General features: G+C 39.8%; 1 protein-coding gene across 1 annotated transcript in view; it reads left to right on the top strand.

Moving 5' to 3' along the window:
• LOC123767433 (uncharacterized) overlaps nt 1–17489 on the top strand; it is a 388949-nt gene that overhangs the window by 317838 nt on the left and 53622 nt on the right. Inside the window, exon 3 of the mRNA XM_069309183.1 lies at nt 232–327. Coding sequence (XP_069165284.1) covers nt 232–327 — 96 coding nt within the window. The remainder of the gene's footprint in view (nt 1–231; nt 328–17489) is intronic.

Below are 17489 nucleotides of genomic sequence, written 5' to 3'. Positions count from 1 at the left end.
TGAAGGCTGGCACTAGTGGGAGGGTGGCACTGGTGGGTGGCACTGGGAGGGTGGCCCTAGTGGAAGAGTGGCACTGTTCAGGGTGGCACTGGGGAAGGGTGGCACTGGTGGGAGGGTGGCACTGGTCTGCTGGAACTCTTATAGTTGTATTGCAAAGATTTAAGCTAATGTATTTCAGTATTATTCATGGAGCTAGTGGCACGATGCTGATGTGTAACTCTTGTGTTGCAGGACGTGAAGCTGCTTCTGCTGCCGTGGCTGGTGGACGCTGTTCTGGTCATTATTGTGGATCTGGTCTTCGTGGCTTACATCGTCTACCAGGAGCATGTGAGTCTCTCACTCTCTCTCACTCTGTGTCCAAAGCTGTATGTGGACAGTAATAATGCTGCTGTTTCTAGCAAGGAACCCAAGACCAATCATCCCTGCCGTCCCACACGTCCCTTCCCAGACATCCCATCGCAGCCTCACCGTTCCAGACACCTCATCCCAGACTCACCGTTCCAGACACCCCATCCCAGACTCACCGTTCCAGACACCCCATCCCAGACTCACCGTTCCAGACACCCCATCCCAGACTCACCGTTCCAGACACCACATCCCAGACTCACCGTTCCAGACACCCCATCCCAGACTCACCGTTCCAGACACCCCATCCCAGACTCACCGTTCCAGACACCACATCCCAGACTCACCGTTCCAGACACCACATCCCAGATTCACCGTTCCAGACACCACATCCCAGACTCACCGTTAAAGACACCATATCCCAGACTCACCGTTAAAGACACCACATCCCAGACTCACCGTTAAAGACACCACATCCCAGACTCACCGTTAAAGACACCACATCCCAGACTCACCGTTAAAGACACCATATCCCAGACTCACCGTTAAAGACACCATATCCCAGACTCACCGTTAAAGACACCACATCCCAGACTCACCGTTAAAGACACCACATCCCAGACTCACCGTTAAAGACACCATATCCCAGACTCACCGTTAAAGACACCATATCCCAGACTCACCGTTAAAGACACCACATCCCAGACTCACCGTTAAAGACACCACATCCCAGACTCACCGTTAAAGACACCACATCCCAGACTCACCGTTCCAGACACCTCATCCCAGACTCACCGTTCCAGACACCCCATCCCAGACTCACCGTTCCAGACACCACATCCCAGACTCACCGTTCCAGACACCCCATCCCAGACTCACCGTTCCAGACACCCCATCCCAGACTCACCGTTCCAGACACCCCATCCCAGACTCACCGTTCCAGACACCTCATCCCAGACTCACAATGCAACCCGTTCTCGCACTTGCTTATAGTCAATACTGGCTTATTAATAAGTGCATATGAGACATACTAATTTATTGTGAATATTTTAGTTTACCTTGAAAAGCTTAATAGAAAACACCGACCTAACCTAACCTTCTTAGTATGTTAAGATAAGCATATTATTGCCTCTTAATTACAATTATTACTTAACCTATACCTATATTGATATTACAGTTTTATAAAAATTATAAAACAAAACCAAAATATTTAAATAAATTGTAAAATAACTCAGGATATTGTCAAATATTGTTTAAAATCTCCATTGTTTAATAAAATTTAAAAATAAATTCCTAATATCAAAACTGGTGTTTAGTGAACCTATAGGAAGAGCTTGTACCTTAAAAAAAATATAACTTGGCATATACCACATATGTACTTATTAATCAGCCAAATAGTGACTACAAGCAATAAGTCATATATGTACTGTCTTGTGCGAGAGCGGGTTGCACCGTTCCAGACACCACATCCCAGACTCACCGTTCTAGACATCCCATCCCAGATTCACCGTTCCAGACACCCCATCCCAGACTCACCTTTCCAGACACCCCATCCCAGACTCACTGTTCCAGATTCTCTCACTCTCTCTTTTTCTCTCTCCCACTCTCTCTCTCTCTCTCTCTTTCTCTCTCAGTCTATTTGCTTGTATGTCTGTCTGTATGTCTGTCTGCCTGTTACTCTGTATATCTGTAACAGAGCAATAATTAAATAATCAGCATTACCATTTTTGAAGACGCTCACTTTGAAAATTCTCAAAACTACGTTATTAAAATGTATTCAAATCGTTTTAAAAATATTACTGTTTGCAGGGAATTCTAGAGTCACCGTTTCAGACACTGCAGACTTAAACAAATATCTAATGAAAACAGACTTAAACAAATAATATATCTAAAATATCTAAAATATATCTAAAAATACCTAAAGAAAACAGACTTAAACAAATATCTAATGAAAATCTCACCGACCTAACAAATTCTCAAAGACCTGAAAGTTGTAGCATTAAATATTATGATAGATATCGTGAGGAGACATTCACATATGGGACTAATAGAACAAGAACCCGACAATGTGATGTTATAGTGGCCAGAATACGCCTGGGATATAGACGTATCTGGCAGCTTTCTCAAAACCCAAATGTCGAGTACAATGTGTCAACTTTGTGAAAGAGAAAACATGCACTCTCTTGAACATTATATTGTAGAATGTCCCATACTGACTTTCGCCCTCCTGGGCTAAGGTATGCTGAACTCTGTAATTACTATATGAGTACTGGAACACTTGATGATATATTGGACTTGTATCCAAGATTGACCATGTAATATATCAATCATACAATGTATATATATGATGTAACTATATAACCTGAGCTTGTAAAAGCACCTTCAGTGATTAAGTACACACTAGTTTCTTTATCAGCTATCTCACCCTGTCAGAGTAAATGAGACGAATGTATGTGAATGCATGTGTGTGTATATATGTATGTATATGTGTGTGTGTATGTATATGTATGGGTATAAAGTATATATGGAAGCTGATCAGAATTACATTTCACCTTTGTGAATGTACATTAATGACACTATGTAAAAGACACATCTAACACTTTATATAGGCCATACGTAAATCTGTGTATATATGTATTTACGTATGTAGGTTAGCTTAGCATTTTAAAAGCACCGAATCACCTTCTGTGGTTGAGTGTTCAATAAACCCTTGAACTATATGTTTAACACTTCTCTAACCCTGTCCATGGAGGACAGAAGAAAATGTATATATGCTGGTTAGCATTGTAAATGTATGGCCACGTCTGTGGTACAAAATAATAATAAAAAAAAAAACTTTATCCTAGACTTACTGTTCCAGATACTCCATCCCATACTCACTGTTCCAGATACTCCATCCCAGAAGTACTGTTCCAGACACTATCCCAGACTCACTGCTCTAGTCACTCCATCCCAAACTCACCGTTCCAGATGCTCCATCCCAGACTCACTGTTCCAGATCTCTCTCTCACAAGTAACAAGTGTCCCTGACTTATAATCCCAAACACAGCAGCCCAGATATTCCATTCCAGTAAACTGGAAAGAGAGGACGGGAAAGCCATTGACCGTGTGGAATGGGAGAGATGCGCTCTCAGGAAAGGGAACATTCCCTGAATAAATAAACCATTATGAATATATTAATGTCATTAGAGGACCATAAGAATGAGAAGCTGACGGTGTGGAACTTATATCAATATCAGTGAGGAACTTAAAGAAAGTATAAGTGAACTAATAGAAAGCATTAAAAAGTGCTTTAATATATGAAGGAGGAGAGAAAGGAGAGGGAGGAGGAGGAGATGGGAGAGCAGCATTAACTAGTATATTATCATGTATGGCAATTTTAGGAAATACAGGAGAGGATACAACGGAGAAATAAGGTAACTGAACACTTAAATTATAAATTAAAATGAGCTATAAACTCCACATAGCCACCTTGAAACATGTAGGAAAATTGAAGAAATATAATCTCTAAAGGAAAGTCATCGTGAATTGGATACGGGACAAAACGAAAACAGTGGAAGACGAAGGCAAGATAACAATAAAAGGAGGAAGTCAATGTTGGAGTGAATGAAACAATAAAAGTGTGAAATGAACATACATATAAAATTTTGTGAAGAAGCAAAAGGCTTAGAAGGAAAGCAGATGATTAACTCAGTGATAAATGCACTATCAGCCAAATAAGATGTGAAGTTTGAGAGCGAAAGATCTGTGATAATCAGCAATCGACCAGTCATATTAAAACACATATCAAGAGAGAAAAGACGAAGATCGGAATTATTTAATAAAAATCTACACAAAATCTGGCCAGAGGCAAAAACTGAAATGGAACATTTCTGTACGGTAGGTTCATTTCAGACTTAAAGAACAGAACAGTGAAAATTATGTTTCTGAACAGTTATATACTTAACCCGAGCAGAATGAAGAAATTTGAGAGATAAACAGAAGTAATATGAAGTATATACTAAGCAGGATATATCGGTGAAGGATTTTAAGACAGCAAAGAAAATCAGGGAAGATATGCAAGTTTGACAGCCAGAACAATGTCATAAAACAGTGCACAAAACACGGATATTAGAGAGAGGAGAGTACAAGAGTGGGACAAAGGGGTGCTGACCAACTTGATAAGGCACCCAACCAAAGAAGGCAACATGAGTAGAAAGAGCAATATACACCTTTCCTTATCAGTAATGGAAATGGAGCAACAGGGAGAACTATTCCCCCCCCCCCCTCCCCCTCGTCGGGAAAAACAATCCCAGCCAAATAGTGATAAGAAGAATTAAAGATATATACAGATATGCAGAAGGAGTTAGAAATAAAGTGATAGAGTTACAGGTAATGGATGAAGAAGAGCAACCACACCTGAACAAAAGAATAAATCCACAAGGGCCGTGATAAGGGTTCGAACCTACGTACGGGATGATCCCAGACGCGCCTTTGTCGATTGCGCCACGACATAGTCAAATGAATTGCATCGGGGAATGCTACTGCTCTCACATGGATCCCGCAGCCTCTCCCAGACATAAACCGGGGTTTTACACAATTCACCCGTGCACCCAGGCTCTGTCAACAAGCTGTTCTACCTCTTCACCCTTACTTCAATACTCACAAAAATCACAATAGCGTATTGTGTAGTGCAACCACACATAACCACAATCATGTGAATAAAACTAACATAAAATGTAACCTTCCAACATTGATATCACGTAACACAGATTGGATGAACAGGTACTGAAGTGGTGTGTAAACTTGCTGTTGTAACTAAACTGGAACTTTGTGTAAGTAACAATTATCAGAGAAAACCGATCAGCATAAGTACAAATTACCATATCTTTCTTTCCTGTCACACACATACACCCATACTCCCATCTCCTCCCTCCCTGAGCACACAAACCCGTACCTGTCTTCTCTTCTACTACCCACAGTCGCTCTGCTCCTTCTCCTGTCTCACTGCCCCCACACATCCTAACCTGTCTCGCCCCTTCCTGCTCACACAAGCCCACCATAGGAAATAGTCACTTAAAAAACTAGGTTTTGGGCTGGTGTAATATATAAGTGGGGTCCATCCAGCTTGGTTCTGGCACCAACACCATTGCTCCTAATTAATGTAAATGACCTGTTTGAGGAAGTGATATGGTGGGAACCGACCTGTGAGATTTATATATATTTGATTTATATGAATTTATATTTATGTTAATTTATATACTTCGATAGCAATTTGTATAATGATAAGTGGACTGTATTTCTGCAATAATCTCATAATCTCACAAATCGATCCTCTACACATTAGGGGAGGGTTTATATTAATTTAATTTATATATATGCAGCCAATCAAACTATAGTATTAGACTACATACATTGAAGAGGTTCCTTATCTTATTTGTACAGCAGGCCTTAGTCCACCAGGTATAACCAGGATGTAGACACCACATTTTTCCTCTTTGAGGTAGCTTCCATCACCCTGGTAACTGATGCACAAAGCATGCTTTCTCGTCTTGACCTGTCAAAAGGGCGCTAGCTGTAAAGCCAGATTCCTATATATGACAGCTATATCAGAGAAACACTGTACATGGAACAATGAAGACCTGGGCTAATTACCTTTAGTTTGAGGCTGCCTCGTGCTCTAACCGGGTCACCCTATATACACTGACATTAATGGCCACAAATGAAAGATAAATGGGTTTCGGAAGAACACTTAACTTGATTTGTTGACAGCGTGTTGATAATGGTACACCTTTGGTTTCCATAACACATCGTCCAAGTAAAATTAACAGGAGCCGAATTGCTCCCGTGAGCCTCTGGTCTAGTATAAACAATGGCTGCCCCTCCCTCACCCTGACGCCTGGCTTACATTGTCCAGATGACAGAAAGTGATAGAAGGGTCACATTTACTCTACTTTAATATTGATAATTAAGTTAATTTATATGAGATGTTTTTATGATGGTAAAGTCCAAAGACTAATGTATTTAAGAATAATTTCCAGCAGAATAGCTGGTGAATTTATAATAGTATGTGGTGATGATATCCCGTTTTCTATAGACAGAATGTTCCACTACAAGTTACGTTTTCTATGGGTAACTTGTTTATACAACACAGCTATTATGTCTGTATGATTATTAAATGGTGTCGGATTTTCCGACATAATTCCCCAGGGGCTGCTCACGGGTCGAAGTCCTGTTTAGAACAGACGAACACCGATACTCCTCCTTCGAATTATTTGATTATTTTGCTGTTAGTAGTTAGTAATCACACATTTATGCGTCTGTTCGTACAGGACGGATGTCCCGTACTAGAGTTGCAGGGGTCAGAAGTCTAATGCGATTTCATTTCCCTGTCAACTCTTGAAAGGCTAATATTCAAGCCTAATTACATATTATTTAACCCAGAAGACTGGATGTGATCAAGTACTACAGTCAAGTATGATTCAGGGACTGCAGTGAGATCAGTAACATTAGATATAACTTGAAGTTTGTTCAGGTAACTGGTCACTGATATGTAAACACTGAGGCCCATGGAATACATCTTGATTAAATAATAAATGTATCAAATCAGTCATCAGATTTATTGGGGTTTAATTTAGTTAATTGATTCAGAAGATTGAATAGCTCATCATTAAAGTAAAGTATGGTTCTGAGACTGCAGTGGGTTCAGTGACATTGGTCGCAGTGACTTGTAGCTGTTTAGGCTACTGTTCACTGATTTGCCACTGAGGCCTCATGAACTCAACTTCAGCTTCAAATGATGATACTAACATCAACCTCTGTTGGTATAGTCAGCTATAATCTCCTTAGTATAATGCTACTGGAGAAATATAATCAGCTGACAAATTTAGATTTCTATTGGTATTGTTTATCTGCAGGCATAGGTCTCCTCAGGCTTCATACTGGGCCTGAGAGTAATTTACCTCCTGCAGAGTTTAACATGGTTATACCCTGATATTTAGTAGGGCTACCGATGAATCGATGGCAATAGTCTGTCCCTACAAGGAGACCGAAGTCGGTGAGGTGATCAGACTTAATATTATCTGCCAATTTTATTCCTCTATTTCTCATGAATTTGGCTGTTGCTCTCAGACCTTGAACTTGTAGGTCTACTGATATTTTGTCCACCACAATGGCTTGTACTCGACAGACGTACCTGCCTAAACGTATTGATGGTTGTACCACCTGGTAGACTTGAGGTTCTGCATCTGTTACAAACCCTGAGATATTGAATGACATCTGGGCTACAGGCCTTAATTGTAGTTCATCTGCCAGCTTTTTAGTGACATATGTTCTCTGGGATCCTTGGTCAAACAACCCACGGGTACCCAACCCTTGGCCCTCTTATTCAGGATGGTAATTTGGGCAGTAGGCAAAGTCGTATTACCTTTAGACTTTGCCGATTGGACACTCTTTGTTTGTTGCACCATGCAGTACTGTACTGTGGTGGGAATGCTATCTTCCACCTTGGGTCTTGAATACGTTAATTTCGTATATTTGCACAGTGCTGCATGGTGCCTACCCCTTCTACACCTGTTGCAGGTGTTGAATTGGGTATCACAATAGTCTATGTTGTGTGACTTGAGACACCTTGAACATCTCCCTAATTCCTGGAGTCGCTCCATACGAGTGTCTCTGGTTGGATAATTAGCACAACAGTATGTTGAATGTTTCTTTTTGCAGAACATACATGTCCCCCAGCCTACTGCACGTTTGGAAGTTACCGGCTTGGGTGAACTAGTAACAGTAGGCTTGGAGGATGCTGCTGCATTGTCAGATTTTCTGCAACTTGATGTTTGAGTAGTTGGTTGATGTTTATTTGGTTTTACCCTTTGATTGACTATTATTTTCTATTTCTGAAGGCTTGCATGAGGCTTTAACTTCCTCATTTCCACGTCGTTTGTTTATGATGGAATGTAAACCTTCAGTGATGTCCTGTACTGTCAGGATGGTGTTATGTTGATGTGCATATAATTCATCTAGTATATCGCTGGACAATTTTCTTTGAAGGACTACTTTGGTCACCCATTCACTAGTAGTTATATCAACCTTAAGACTGAATGTTCTTAGTAGTGACTCAAACTCCATGCTGAAGGATTGTAATGAGTCAGCAGTCTGATCAGGTTGAGGTAAGTCCAGCAATTGTAGTACTAGATGTATGACAGTTTTCTCATTGCCAGCATTATTCCTAGGATGCTGGACTGGGAAATTAGTGCTGTCGCTATTTTCATTTACATTTTCTACTACTGGTTCTACTTCACCTGTAGCTTGGAGGCATGTTAACTTAGTAGCCTCAGGTATTGGGTTTTCAGAATCCACAGAGACTGTGGATAAATTGTCTGAGAACTGCTTAATTTCTGGTGGTATAATATTAGGTGAAGCTGTGGTGGGTGAAGCTTTACTGGGTGAAGCTTTATCCTTGTTGATTAAAGGATCTTATCTGGCTTGACATTTATTCTCAAAAAGATCCAGATCATCCATAACGTTATCTACTTTATTTAATGTACTTGCTATTTGTTCTGATTCAATTATCCTGTGTAAATGTTCCAACCTGGCTTGAGTTTCTTCTTCATATTGTGCTAGGTTAGACAGGAATGGTTCCACATCTTCAACTACTATGTCGTCGTCGTCGTGGACCTAATTTTGGTAAGATTTCCTATTTGCTTTCAATATATGCAATTGGGTTTGAATCTGTAACAGTGGTATTTTCAACCGATGATAATTAATTACAGGCTCATATAACAACTGTTCATATTGGTTGAGATCCCTTGTTAGTTGGCGTTTGCTTGCTATTAAAGCACGCTTTGCTTTCTGTGGATTAGTCATGGTGACTTGTTAATTGGGCACCACTGGCTCATAAATTGTGAGCAAGTACTGATGGTAGCCTAGGGTTAAATTTTGCACTCACTAGGCGATAATCCTACCTCTACTAGAGGTTAGCACTTAAAATTAATACACATTATATATATACAATCATACACACTAATGATTTGAGTGATAAACCAGTGTCATGGAAGTACCTTTAGGTTAGCTCTTCTATATCACCCTAGGATGGTAGAGACACTAATTAATCACTCAAAGGTGTAATGATCATAAGTAAATTATTATATATACACAACTCAACTCGAGTTGATAAAAATTACACCCAAAAGTGGGTCTGGACCATTCATTAATGGTGTTAGGTTGTTGAATATAGTACAACTGTGGTAATAATGGGACTAGGATGAACAATAATAGTTCAACTAGTCAATGTTAATATCCTACCCTGTTGTGGGTTGGCAATTAGTAAATATTATACTGTGATCACTAGTGCAATTATATATTAAATAATTCTCTATTTTGGAGAAATAATATACACAATTATTGATAATAGCCTCTTAATTAGCCTCTATGAAACTTCTAATATTATCAAGAAGTATTAAATATTATTAGTGACCTCGCGAAATTAACTCCACAAAATTCGTAGATAATCTCTCGCGAAATTTAACACCACGAAATCCGTGAACAATATCGCGAAGACACAGTCACTAATTTGGCTGGCTTCAATATTAGCGCTGTCATTTCACGAAATAACACGCCACCAAATACCTGTGGGTGTGCATGAAACCGCTGACTAAGGCTGAACTGAATTGTGGGGGCTCGTGAGCTCGCACGAGGCAACGCCGCCGACTATGATAACAATGATAATAACTATGATAATAACTAGTAATAACATTACTAGTTATTTAATGAATCCACTGGTTAACTGGTTCATCCGGTACTAAGATGACCAAAAGTGGGTTCAAAGGATCAAATAATCCGTCATCCGGTTCGAAGATGACCAAATATGGTGGGAACCGACCTGTGAGATTTATATTTATTTGATTTATATGAATTTATATTTACGTTAATTTATATACTTCGATAGCAATTTGTATAATGATAAGTGGACTGTATTTCTGCAATAATCTCATAATCTCACAAATCGACCCTCTACACATTATGGGGGGGGGGGGTTATATTAATTTAATTTATATATATGCAGCCAATCAAACTACAGTATTAGACTACATACATTGAAGAGGTTCCTTATCTTATTTGTACAGCAGGCCTTAGTCCACCAGGTATAACCAGGATGTAGACACCACATTTTCCCTCTTTGAGGTAGCTTCCATCACCCTGGTAACTGATGCACAAAGCATGCTTCCTCGTCTTGACCTGTCAAAAGGGCGCTAGCTGTAAAGCCAGATTCCTATATATGACAGCTATATCAGAGAAACACTGTACATGGAACAATGAAGACCTGGGCTAATTACCTTTAGTTTGAGGCTGCCTCGTGCTCTAACCGGCACACCCTATATACACTGACATTAATGGCCACAAATGAAAGATAAATCGGTTTCGGAAGAACACTTAACTTGATTTGTTGACAGCGTGTTGATAATGGTACACCTTTGGTTTCCATAACACTTCGTCCAAGTAAAATTAACAGGAGCCGAATTGCTCCCGTGAGCCTCTGGTCTAGTATAAACAATGGCTGCCCCTCCCTCACCCTGACGCCTGGCTTACATTGTCCAGATGACAGAAAGTGATAGAAGGGTCACATTTACTCTACTTTAATATTGATAATTAAGTTAATTTATATGAGATGTTTTTATGATGGTAAAGTCCAAAGACTAATGTATTTAAGAATAATTCCCAGCAGAATAGCTGGTGAATTTATAATAGTATGTGGTGATGATATCCCGTTTTCTATAGACAGAATGTTCCACTACAAGTTACGTTTTCTATAGGTAACTTGTTTATACAATACAGCTATTATGTCTGTATGATTATTAAATGGTGTCGGATTTTCCGACAAGTGAGTCAATGTTTGCAGACACTGAAAAGCTAATGAGTAATTAAAAAAAAGGACAGTATAAACTTACAGGAAAATCTTGTCCTACACCAGGAAAGAGAAAACAAATGTTTACTATGGTTTAATCCCAACAAATGTATGGTAATGAAGATAGGAAAGGGAGAAAAGGAGACCAAAATGTACATAAATATTAACAGAACTTTTGTAAGATCATCTACAAAGCCTCTGTCACACAAATTCAAGAATATGCAGCACTGGTCTACAATCTGCACCTTGTGAAGAATAAAACCAATACATATAAAGCATAAAAGTTTGCAACAATATTATTGTCAGATATAAGAGGGTTAAGCTATGAGGATTGGTTAAGGCAAGAAGATCTCACAATCCTAGAAGGGAGTGGAAACAGAAGGCATATGATCAAAACATACAAGATACTGAAATTTAGCAGACAAGGACAGACTCTAAATAGAAAGAAAAATCGAGAAATTTAAGTCCAAATTCGAAAATGAATTCGTCGAATTCATTCGACGTTTTCAGTCTTCAGAATATTTAAATTATAAAGCGATCTCTCTTACCTGTAGTCATTGATCGGTAGGAAAGAGAGGTACAAAATATCAGATGTACCATTCCAGCTGCACAATCGAAAATGCACCATCCTAGATGCATCGTCCTGGATGCATCGTCCTAGATGCATAATCCCAGATGCATAATCCCAGATTCATAATCCCTGACAAAGCATCTAAGACGCATCATCCCAGACGCCCCATCGCAAACAAATAATTAAATAGTCATAGTCCTAGACACATTGTCAAAACGGATCATCCTAGACCAGAGGTAAACCGTTTTTAGAGTCTTCAAATTGGCAATAATCTTCAAAAATCATATTGTTTGCTAGTGGGAAGTTTGATCTGCAGATTACAACTGATTAATGTAAGTTCAAATATAACAATAAAGATATATTTTTAGGAATTATATATTAATTATAACTAGTAATCACCAAGAGGTAAAATTAATAAATTATTAATACTAATCTTTTTAAGTAAAAGTGAGTCCTGTTAATTATTTGTGTGTATATTTCATGTTTTACTGCTAACAGAATTATAACTTATAGGGTTTAAATAACTAAAAGATTCTTATAAAGAAGGTATTTTTTTATAATAAAAGTTAAATAGGATTATTTTACTCTCGATGGAGCCAGTCTTCCTAAGGTTTCCCAACGTCAAGAAACTGTCGTACTAAAGACCCTTATCAAAACCTACCAAGGGACCCACAACAGAAAATTGGACAGTATACCAATTTCTTGAGTCGCTACCAATTTCTAGTATGACATTTTTGGTCTGAGGTAGAGTATACGTCATAATGCGACGTTCTGTTAGGAGGACAGGTTGTTCAGTGACACTTCTCCTGTTGTGCCAACGACTCCATCTCTTATAAAGCTTTTTATACTCTTTTATCTCTAATATGAGGCATGTATTTGGTTGTTTTGAGTGCTATGCATGCAGCACTAGTCTCATCAATAAGTCTACTTCTATATATATAGACCCAACAAAGTCCTTCACTGAAAACAATGACTCGCATGAATATGTCGATCACAATATTATTAATACCGTCAATGAGAGATTTTTCACATATGAAAAATTAAGGATTGGAATGCCAGAGGTTTAAAACCTTATTTTCTGCAAATTAGTGCGTTAATCCAGTTATGAACTGATGTCTTTTTTATATATCTTCTAGTTCCGCTCTTAAATAAAAAAAATATCTTCCAAACTGAAGTTAGTGTTAATCAAGGAATAGTATCTCAGTTAACACAGTGCACAGTTACAAAGCCATTAAGATTTCATCTTAGATTCAACAGAGCAGAAGAGGTTGTTAAACACATATGGCAAAATCTTACCGAAGCGACCATACGAGTCATAAATACTCATACTCCACCCAAGTAAAACAGAAACAAGCAACACTTAGTGGGCCAGCCAGAGGCTTAGGGCCCGCACGGGAATATTCCTGCAAAAAATAAAAAGTATCTCAGTTTTAATCAAATTAATACACTGAAACATTTCCACATTCAGTTTGTTTAATCTGTTGTTTCACTGTCTGCACAGTTTGTGAATTTCGCAGTTGAATCGATGATGAAAAAAATTTCATACAAAAGTTCGAAATATCTGAAAAGTAGTTTTAAAAAATGTCCAGATTTATTACTTTTTTTCTAGGCTTCGTAAATATTTAAAAGTGACATTCGTGACATGACGCTTAAAAAAATTCAGATCCCTGTAATGAGGTTTTCAAATAATTTAAATTATTTGAGAAATCCGTGAATAATATCAATCTACAAATTGACACAACATAAGATAATTCCTGACAATAAATTTTTCCTTTAAAAACAGATTTCATACAATCAACAAATCGTTTAAAGACAGAACTTTACTAATCCAACAAACGTTGATGTACTCTAAATTCACCTCGCTCAGTTAATTTTGAAATTGCCGTTTTTCAAAGCTCATGCTGAAATATATTACTTCTTTTGGTTACAGTTTTCATCACTTCTTCATCTTTTTTAAAGCCAGCTTTTTGCTCACAAAGCCTCCTTGTGTACAATATAATAAATGTTTACCAGCGGATGTCCAACATACATTTTGCAAAAAAATGTAAAAAAACCTGCTTCTTTACCCCTCATGCCGGGTGTGATGGTTGAGTCAATAAAAGTAGTTGTGTCAGCAACTATTTTTTAAAGATCAACCTGTGAATTGGACTGTTTGTTTACAATTGCCTTGCATACTTCAGGTCTTGTGGCATGTTCAGTTATTGTTAAAATATTAACGAGTTTTTTCATACAGTAATGATAATCTTTATAAATTTATTCATTTATTTTGATTGGGGTTTAAAGAACCAAGTGACAGCATTGCAGACCAGAAACATATGCTTGCGTGCCATGCTCGGCACGTGTACCATATGTTCGCCACCCATGTTCTAGACACGTCATTCCTGACGCAGCATCCCATCACCACCGAACCAGATGCAAAAGCACAGATACACAATCTCAAACACCAAATTCCAGTCTCACAATCTCAAATTCACAATTCCAGTTGCACCATCCAGCTCACAATATCTTTCACATACTATTCCAGACACACCATATTAGAAGCACCATCGTCGATATGTATAGATGCATCATCCTAAATATGCCATCCTTAACACACCATCACAGATGCACCATTTTAGATACACTATCCCAGATATGACTTTTTAGATTCACCATTATAGAGGCACCATCCCAATCGAACCATCCATACGCACCACCACAAACACCTTGTCCTAGACGCACCATCCCAGACAAACAATCCATGATGCACCATCCCAGCGACCCATTCTAGATACATCATCTGAGACGCACCACACAGCATCCCATACACATCTTAGACGCACCATACAACACACAACATCCCATACACATCTTAGACGCACCATCCAACACACAACTTCTCATGCACATCTTAGACGCACCATCCAACACACAACTTCCCCTACACATCTTAAACATCCCAACGCTAAACCTCCAAGCTGTATGGTGCTTCTAATGTAAACAGCAACATAAGATGTGCAGAGAGTCTTTGACACAGTACCCCATAAAAGGCTGTTAAAAAAGTTGGAGCAACAGGCAGGAGTAAAAGGGAAGGTGCTCCAGTGGATAAGGGAGTACTAAAGCAACAGGAAACGGCGAGTAACGATGAGGGGGGAGACATCAGAGTGGCGAGATGTCACCAGCGGAGTCCCACAGGGCTCAGTACTTGGACCCATCCTGTTTCTAATATTTGTAAACGATCTTCCGGGGGGTATAGACTCGTTCCTCTCAATGTTTGCTGATGATGCAAAAATTATGAGAAGAATCAACACAGATGAAAATACAAAGACTACAGGATAACATGGACAAACTGGAGGAATGGTCTAGAAAATGGCTGCTAAAGTTCAACTCAGGAAAGCGTAAGGTAATGAAATTAGGCGAAGGGAGCAGGAGGCTGAACACAAGTTACCATTTGGGAGGTGAAATCCTGCAAGAGTCAAATAGAGAGAAAGATCTGAGGGTTCTATCACACCGAACCTGTCCCCAGAGGCCCACATCAAAAGGATATCATCAACAGCATATGCTAGTCTGGCCAACATAAGAACTGCCTTTAGAAACTTGTGTAAGGAATCGTTCAGGACCCTGTATAACACTTAAGTCAGACCAATCCTGGAATATGCAACTCCAGCCTGGAGTCCATACCTAGTTAAACACAAGACAAAGTTAGAGAAGATTCAGCGGTATGCCACCCGACTCGTCCCGGAACTGAGAGGTATGGCTAAAGGAAAGAGGAAAGGCTAAAGGAGCTGAACCTCACGTCCCTGGAAAAGAGAAGAGTAAGGGGAGACATGATAACCTCTACAAAATTCTCAGGGGAATTGACAGGGTAGACAAAGATAAACTCTTCAGCATGGGTGGGACACGAACAACGGGACACAGGGGGGAACTGAGTACCCACATGAGCCATAGGGACGTTAGAAGGAACTTGTTCAGTGACAGAGTAGTTAACGGGTGTAATGCATTAGGCAGTGATGTGGTGGAGACTGACTCCATACACAGTTTCATATGAAGATATGATAGAGCCCAGTAGGCTCAAGAATCTGTATACCAGTTGATTGACAGTTGAGAGGCGGGACCAAAGAGCCAAAGCTCAACCCCTGCAAGCACAATTAGATGAATACATCTTAGACGCACCATCTCGGAGGTTGACTGTTGGGAATGATTACCAATACTCCTTATGTCCCTTGCGCCTTCAGCCTGAAGTCGCCAAAGGAATTTGTTGACTTACTGCGGGGCACACGGGCCACAGGAATAAGAGCCTCGTAGGACGTAGAATCGCTGTTCACTAACGTACCAGTGGACGAGACAATCGGGATGATAGCCGACAGAGTGTATCGTGATCCAGCCTGTACTCCTCTTGACATACCAGAAAATATCCTAAGGAAACTACTCCAAGCTTGTACTAAAGAGGCACCCTTCTTGAGCCCGGATGGGCACATGTATAAGCAAGTAGATGGGGTCGCCATGGGTTCTCCCCTAGGTGTCCTGTTTGCAAACTTCTACATGGGTACCATCGAGCAAAAAGTCTTAGTCGACATGAACATGAAACCGGCCATATACTGCAGGTATGTTGACGACATTTTTACACAGGTACCTGATGTCAGACATCTGCAGGAGTTGAAGGAGGCATTTGGGCAGAGTTCCGTGCTGCGTTTCACTTACGAGATGGAAAAGGATGGGAAGCTGCCCTTTCTAGATGTAACAGTCATGGAAAAGAGCGGAGGTTTCCACACTGCAGTCTACACTAAGGAAACGAACATAGGAATGTGCCTAAATGCCAAAAGCGACTGCCCAGATAGGTACAAGAGAAGTGTTGTTAACGCATATGTCGACCGTGCTCTCAGCCACAACTCAGAATGGAAGCAAGTCGACGAAGAACTCTGTAGGGTAAGGCAGGTCCTAGTCAACAACGGCTTCTCCAATGGTTTCGTCGAAGACATCATAAGAAGGAAAGTGAAACGCCATGCAACCTCTGAAGAGACAACCAACACAACACCTATACCCCCTATTACACTATTTTACAGGAACTTCTTGTCCACAGCTCATAAAATGGAGGAAAGGGTCCTGAAAGATATTGTTAATAGAAACGTTATCCCTACAGACAAAAATCAGAGGATACAACTGACGATTTACTATAAAACCAGAAAAACGGCCAGCCTACTCATGAGAAACTCTCCAGACACAAAACAGAACGCTTTAAAAGAGACTAACGTCGTCTATGCCTTCAAATGCCCTCTTGGGGACTGTAAGCTCCAAAAAACCCAGTATATAGGCAAGACAACAACATCTCTTTCTAGGCGTTTAACGATGCATAAGCAACAGGGCTCCATTAAGGAACATATAATCTCTTCCCACAACCAAACCATCGCCAGAGAAATCCTAGTAAACAACACAGAAATCATCGATAGATACAGCGATAGCAGGCGGCTTGACGTTTGCGAGGCATTACACATCAAGAAATCAACACCAGCAATCAACAGCCAATTAATGCACAACTATATTCTACCCACCTCAAGACTCCGCTCCAATATAGAAGCATCAAGAAATATGGACCAATAGGCTTTCTACAATCACTTCTATTCAATACCCATTGTTTCATGTTCTGGCTTGTGTTGATGAAATTAATACCTTATTAAATACCACCTCACCCCATCCACCTCACTCAAATGTAGA

Source organism: Procambarus clarkii, chromosome 6, assembly GCF_040958095.1.
Source record: "Procambarus clarkii isolate CNS0578487 chromosome 6, FALCON_Pclarkii_2.0, whole genome shotgun sequence".
NCBI lineage: Eukaryota > Metazoa > Arthropoda > Malacostraca > Decapoda > Cambaridae > Procambarus > Procambarus clarkii.
The sequence above is the reverse complement of the archived record's forward strand: the minus strand, read 5'-3'. Positions and strand labels throughout refer to the sequence as shown.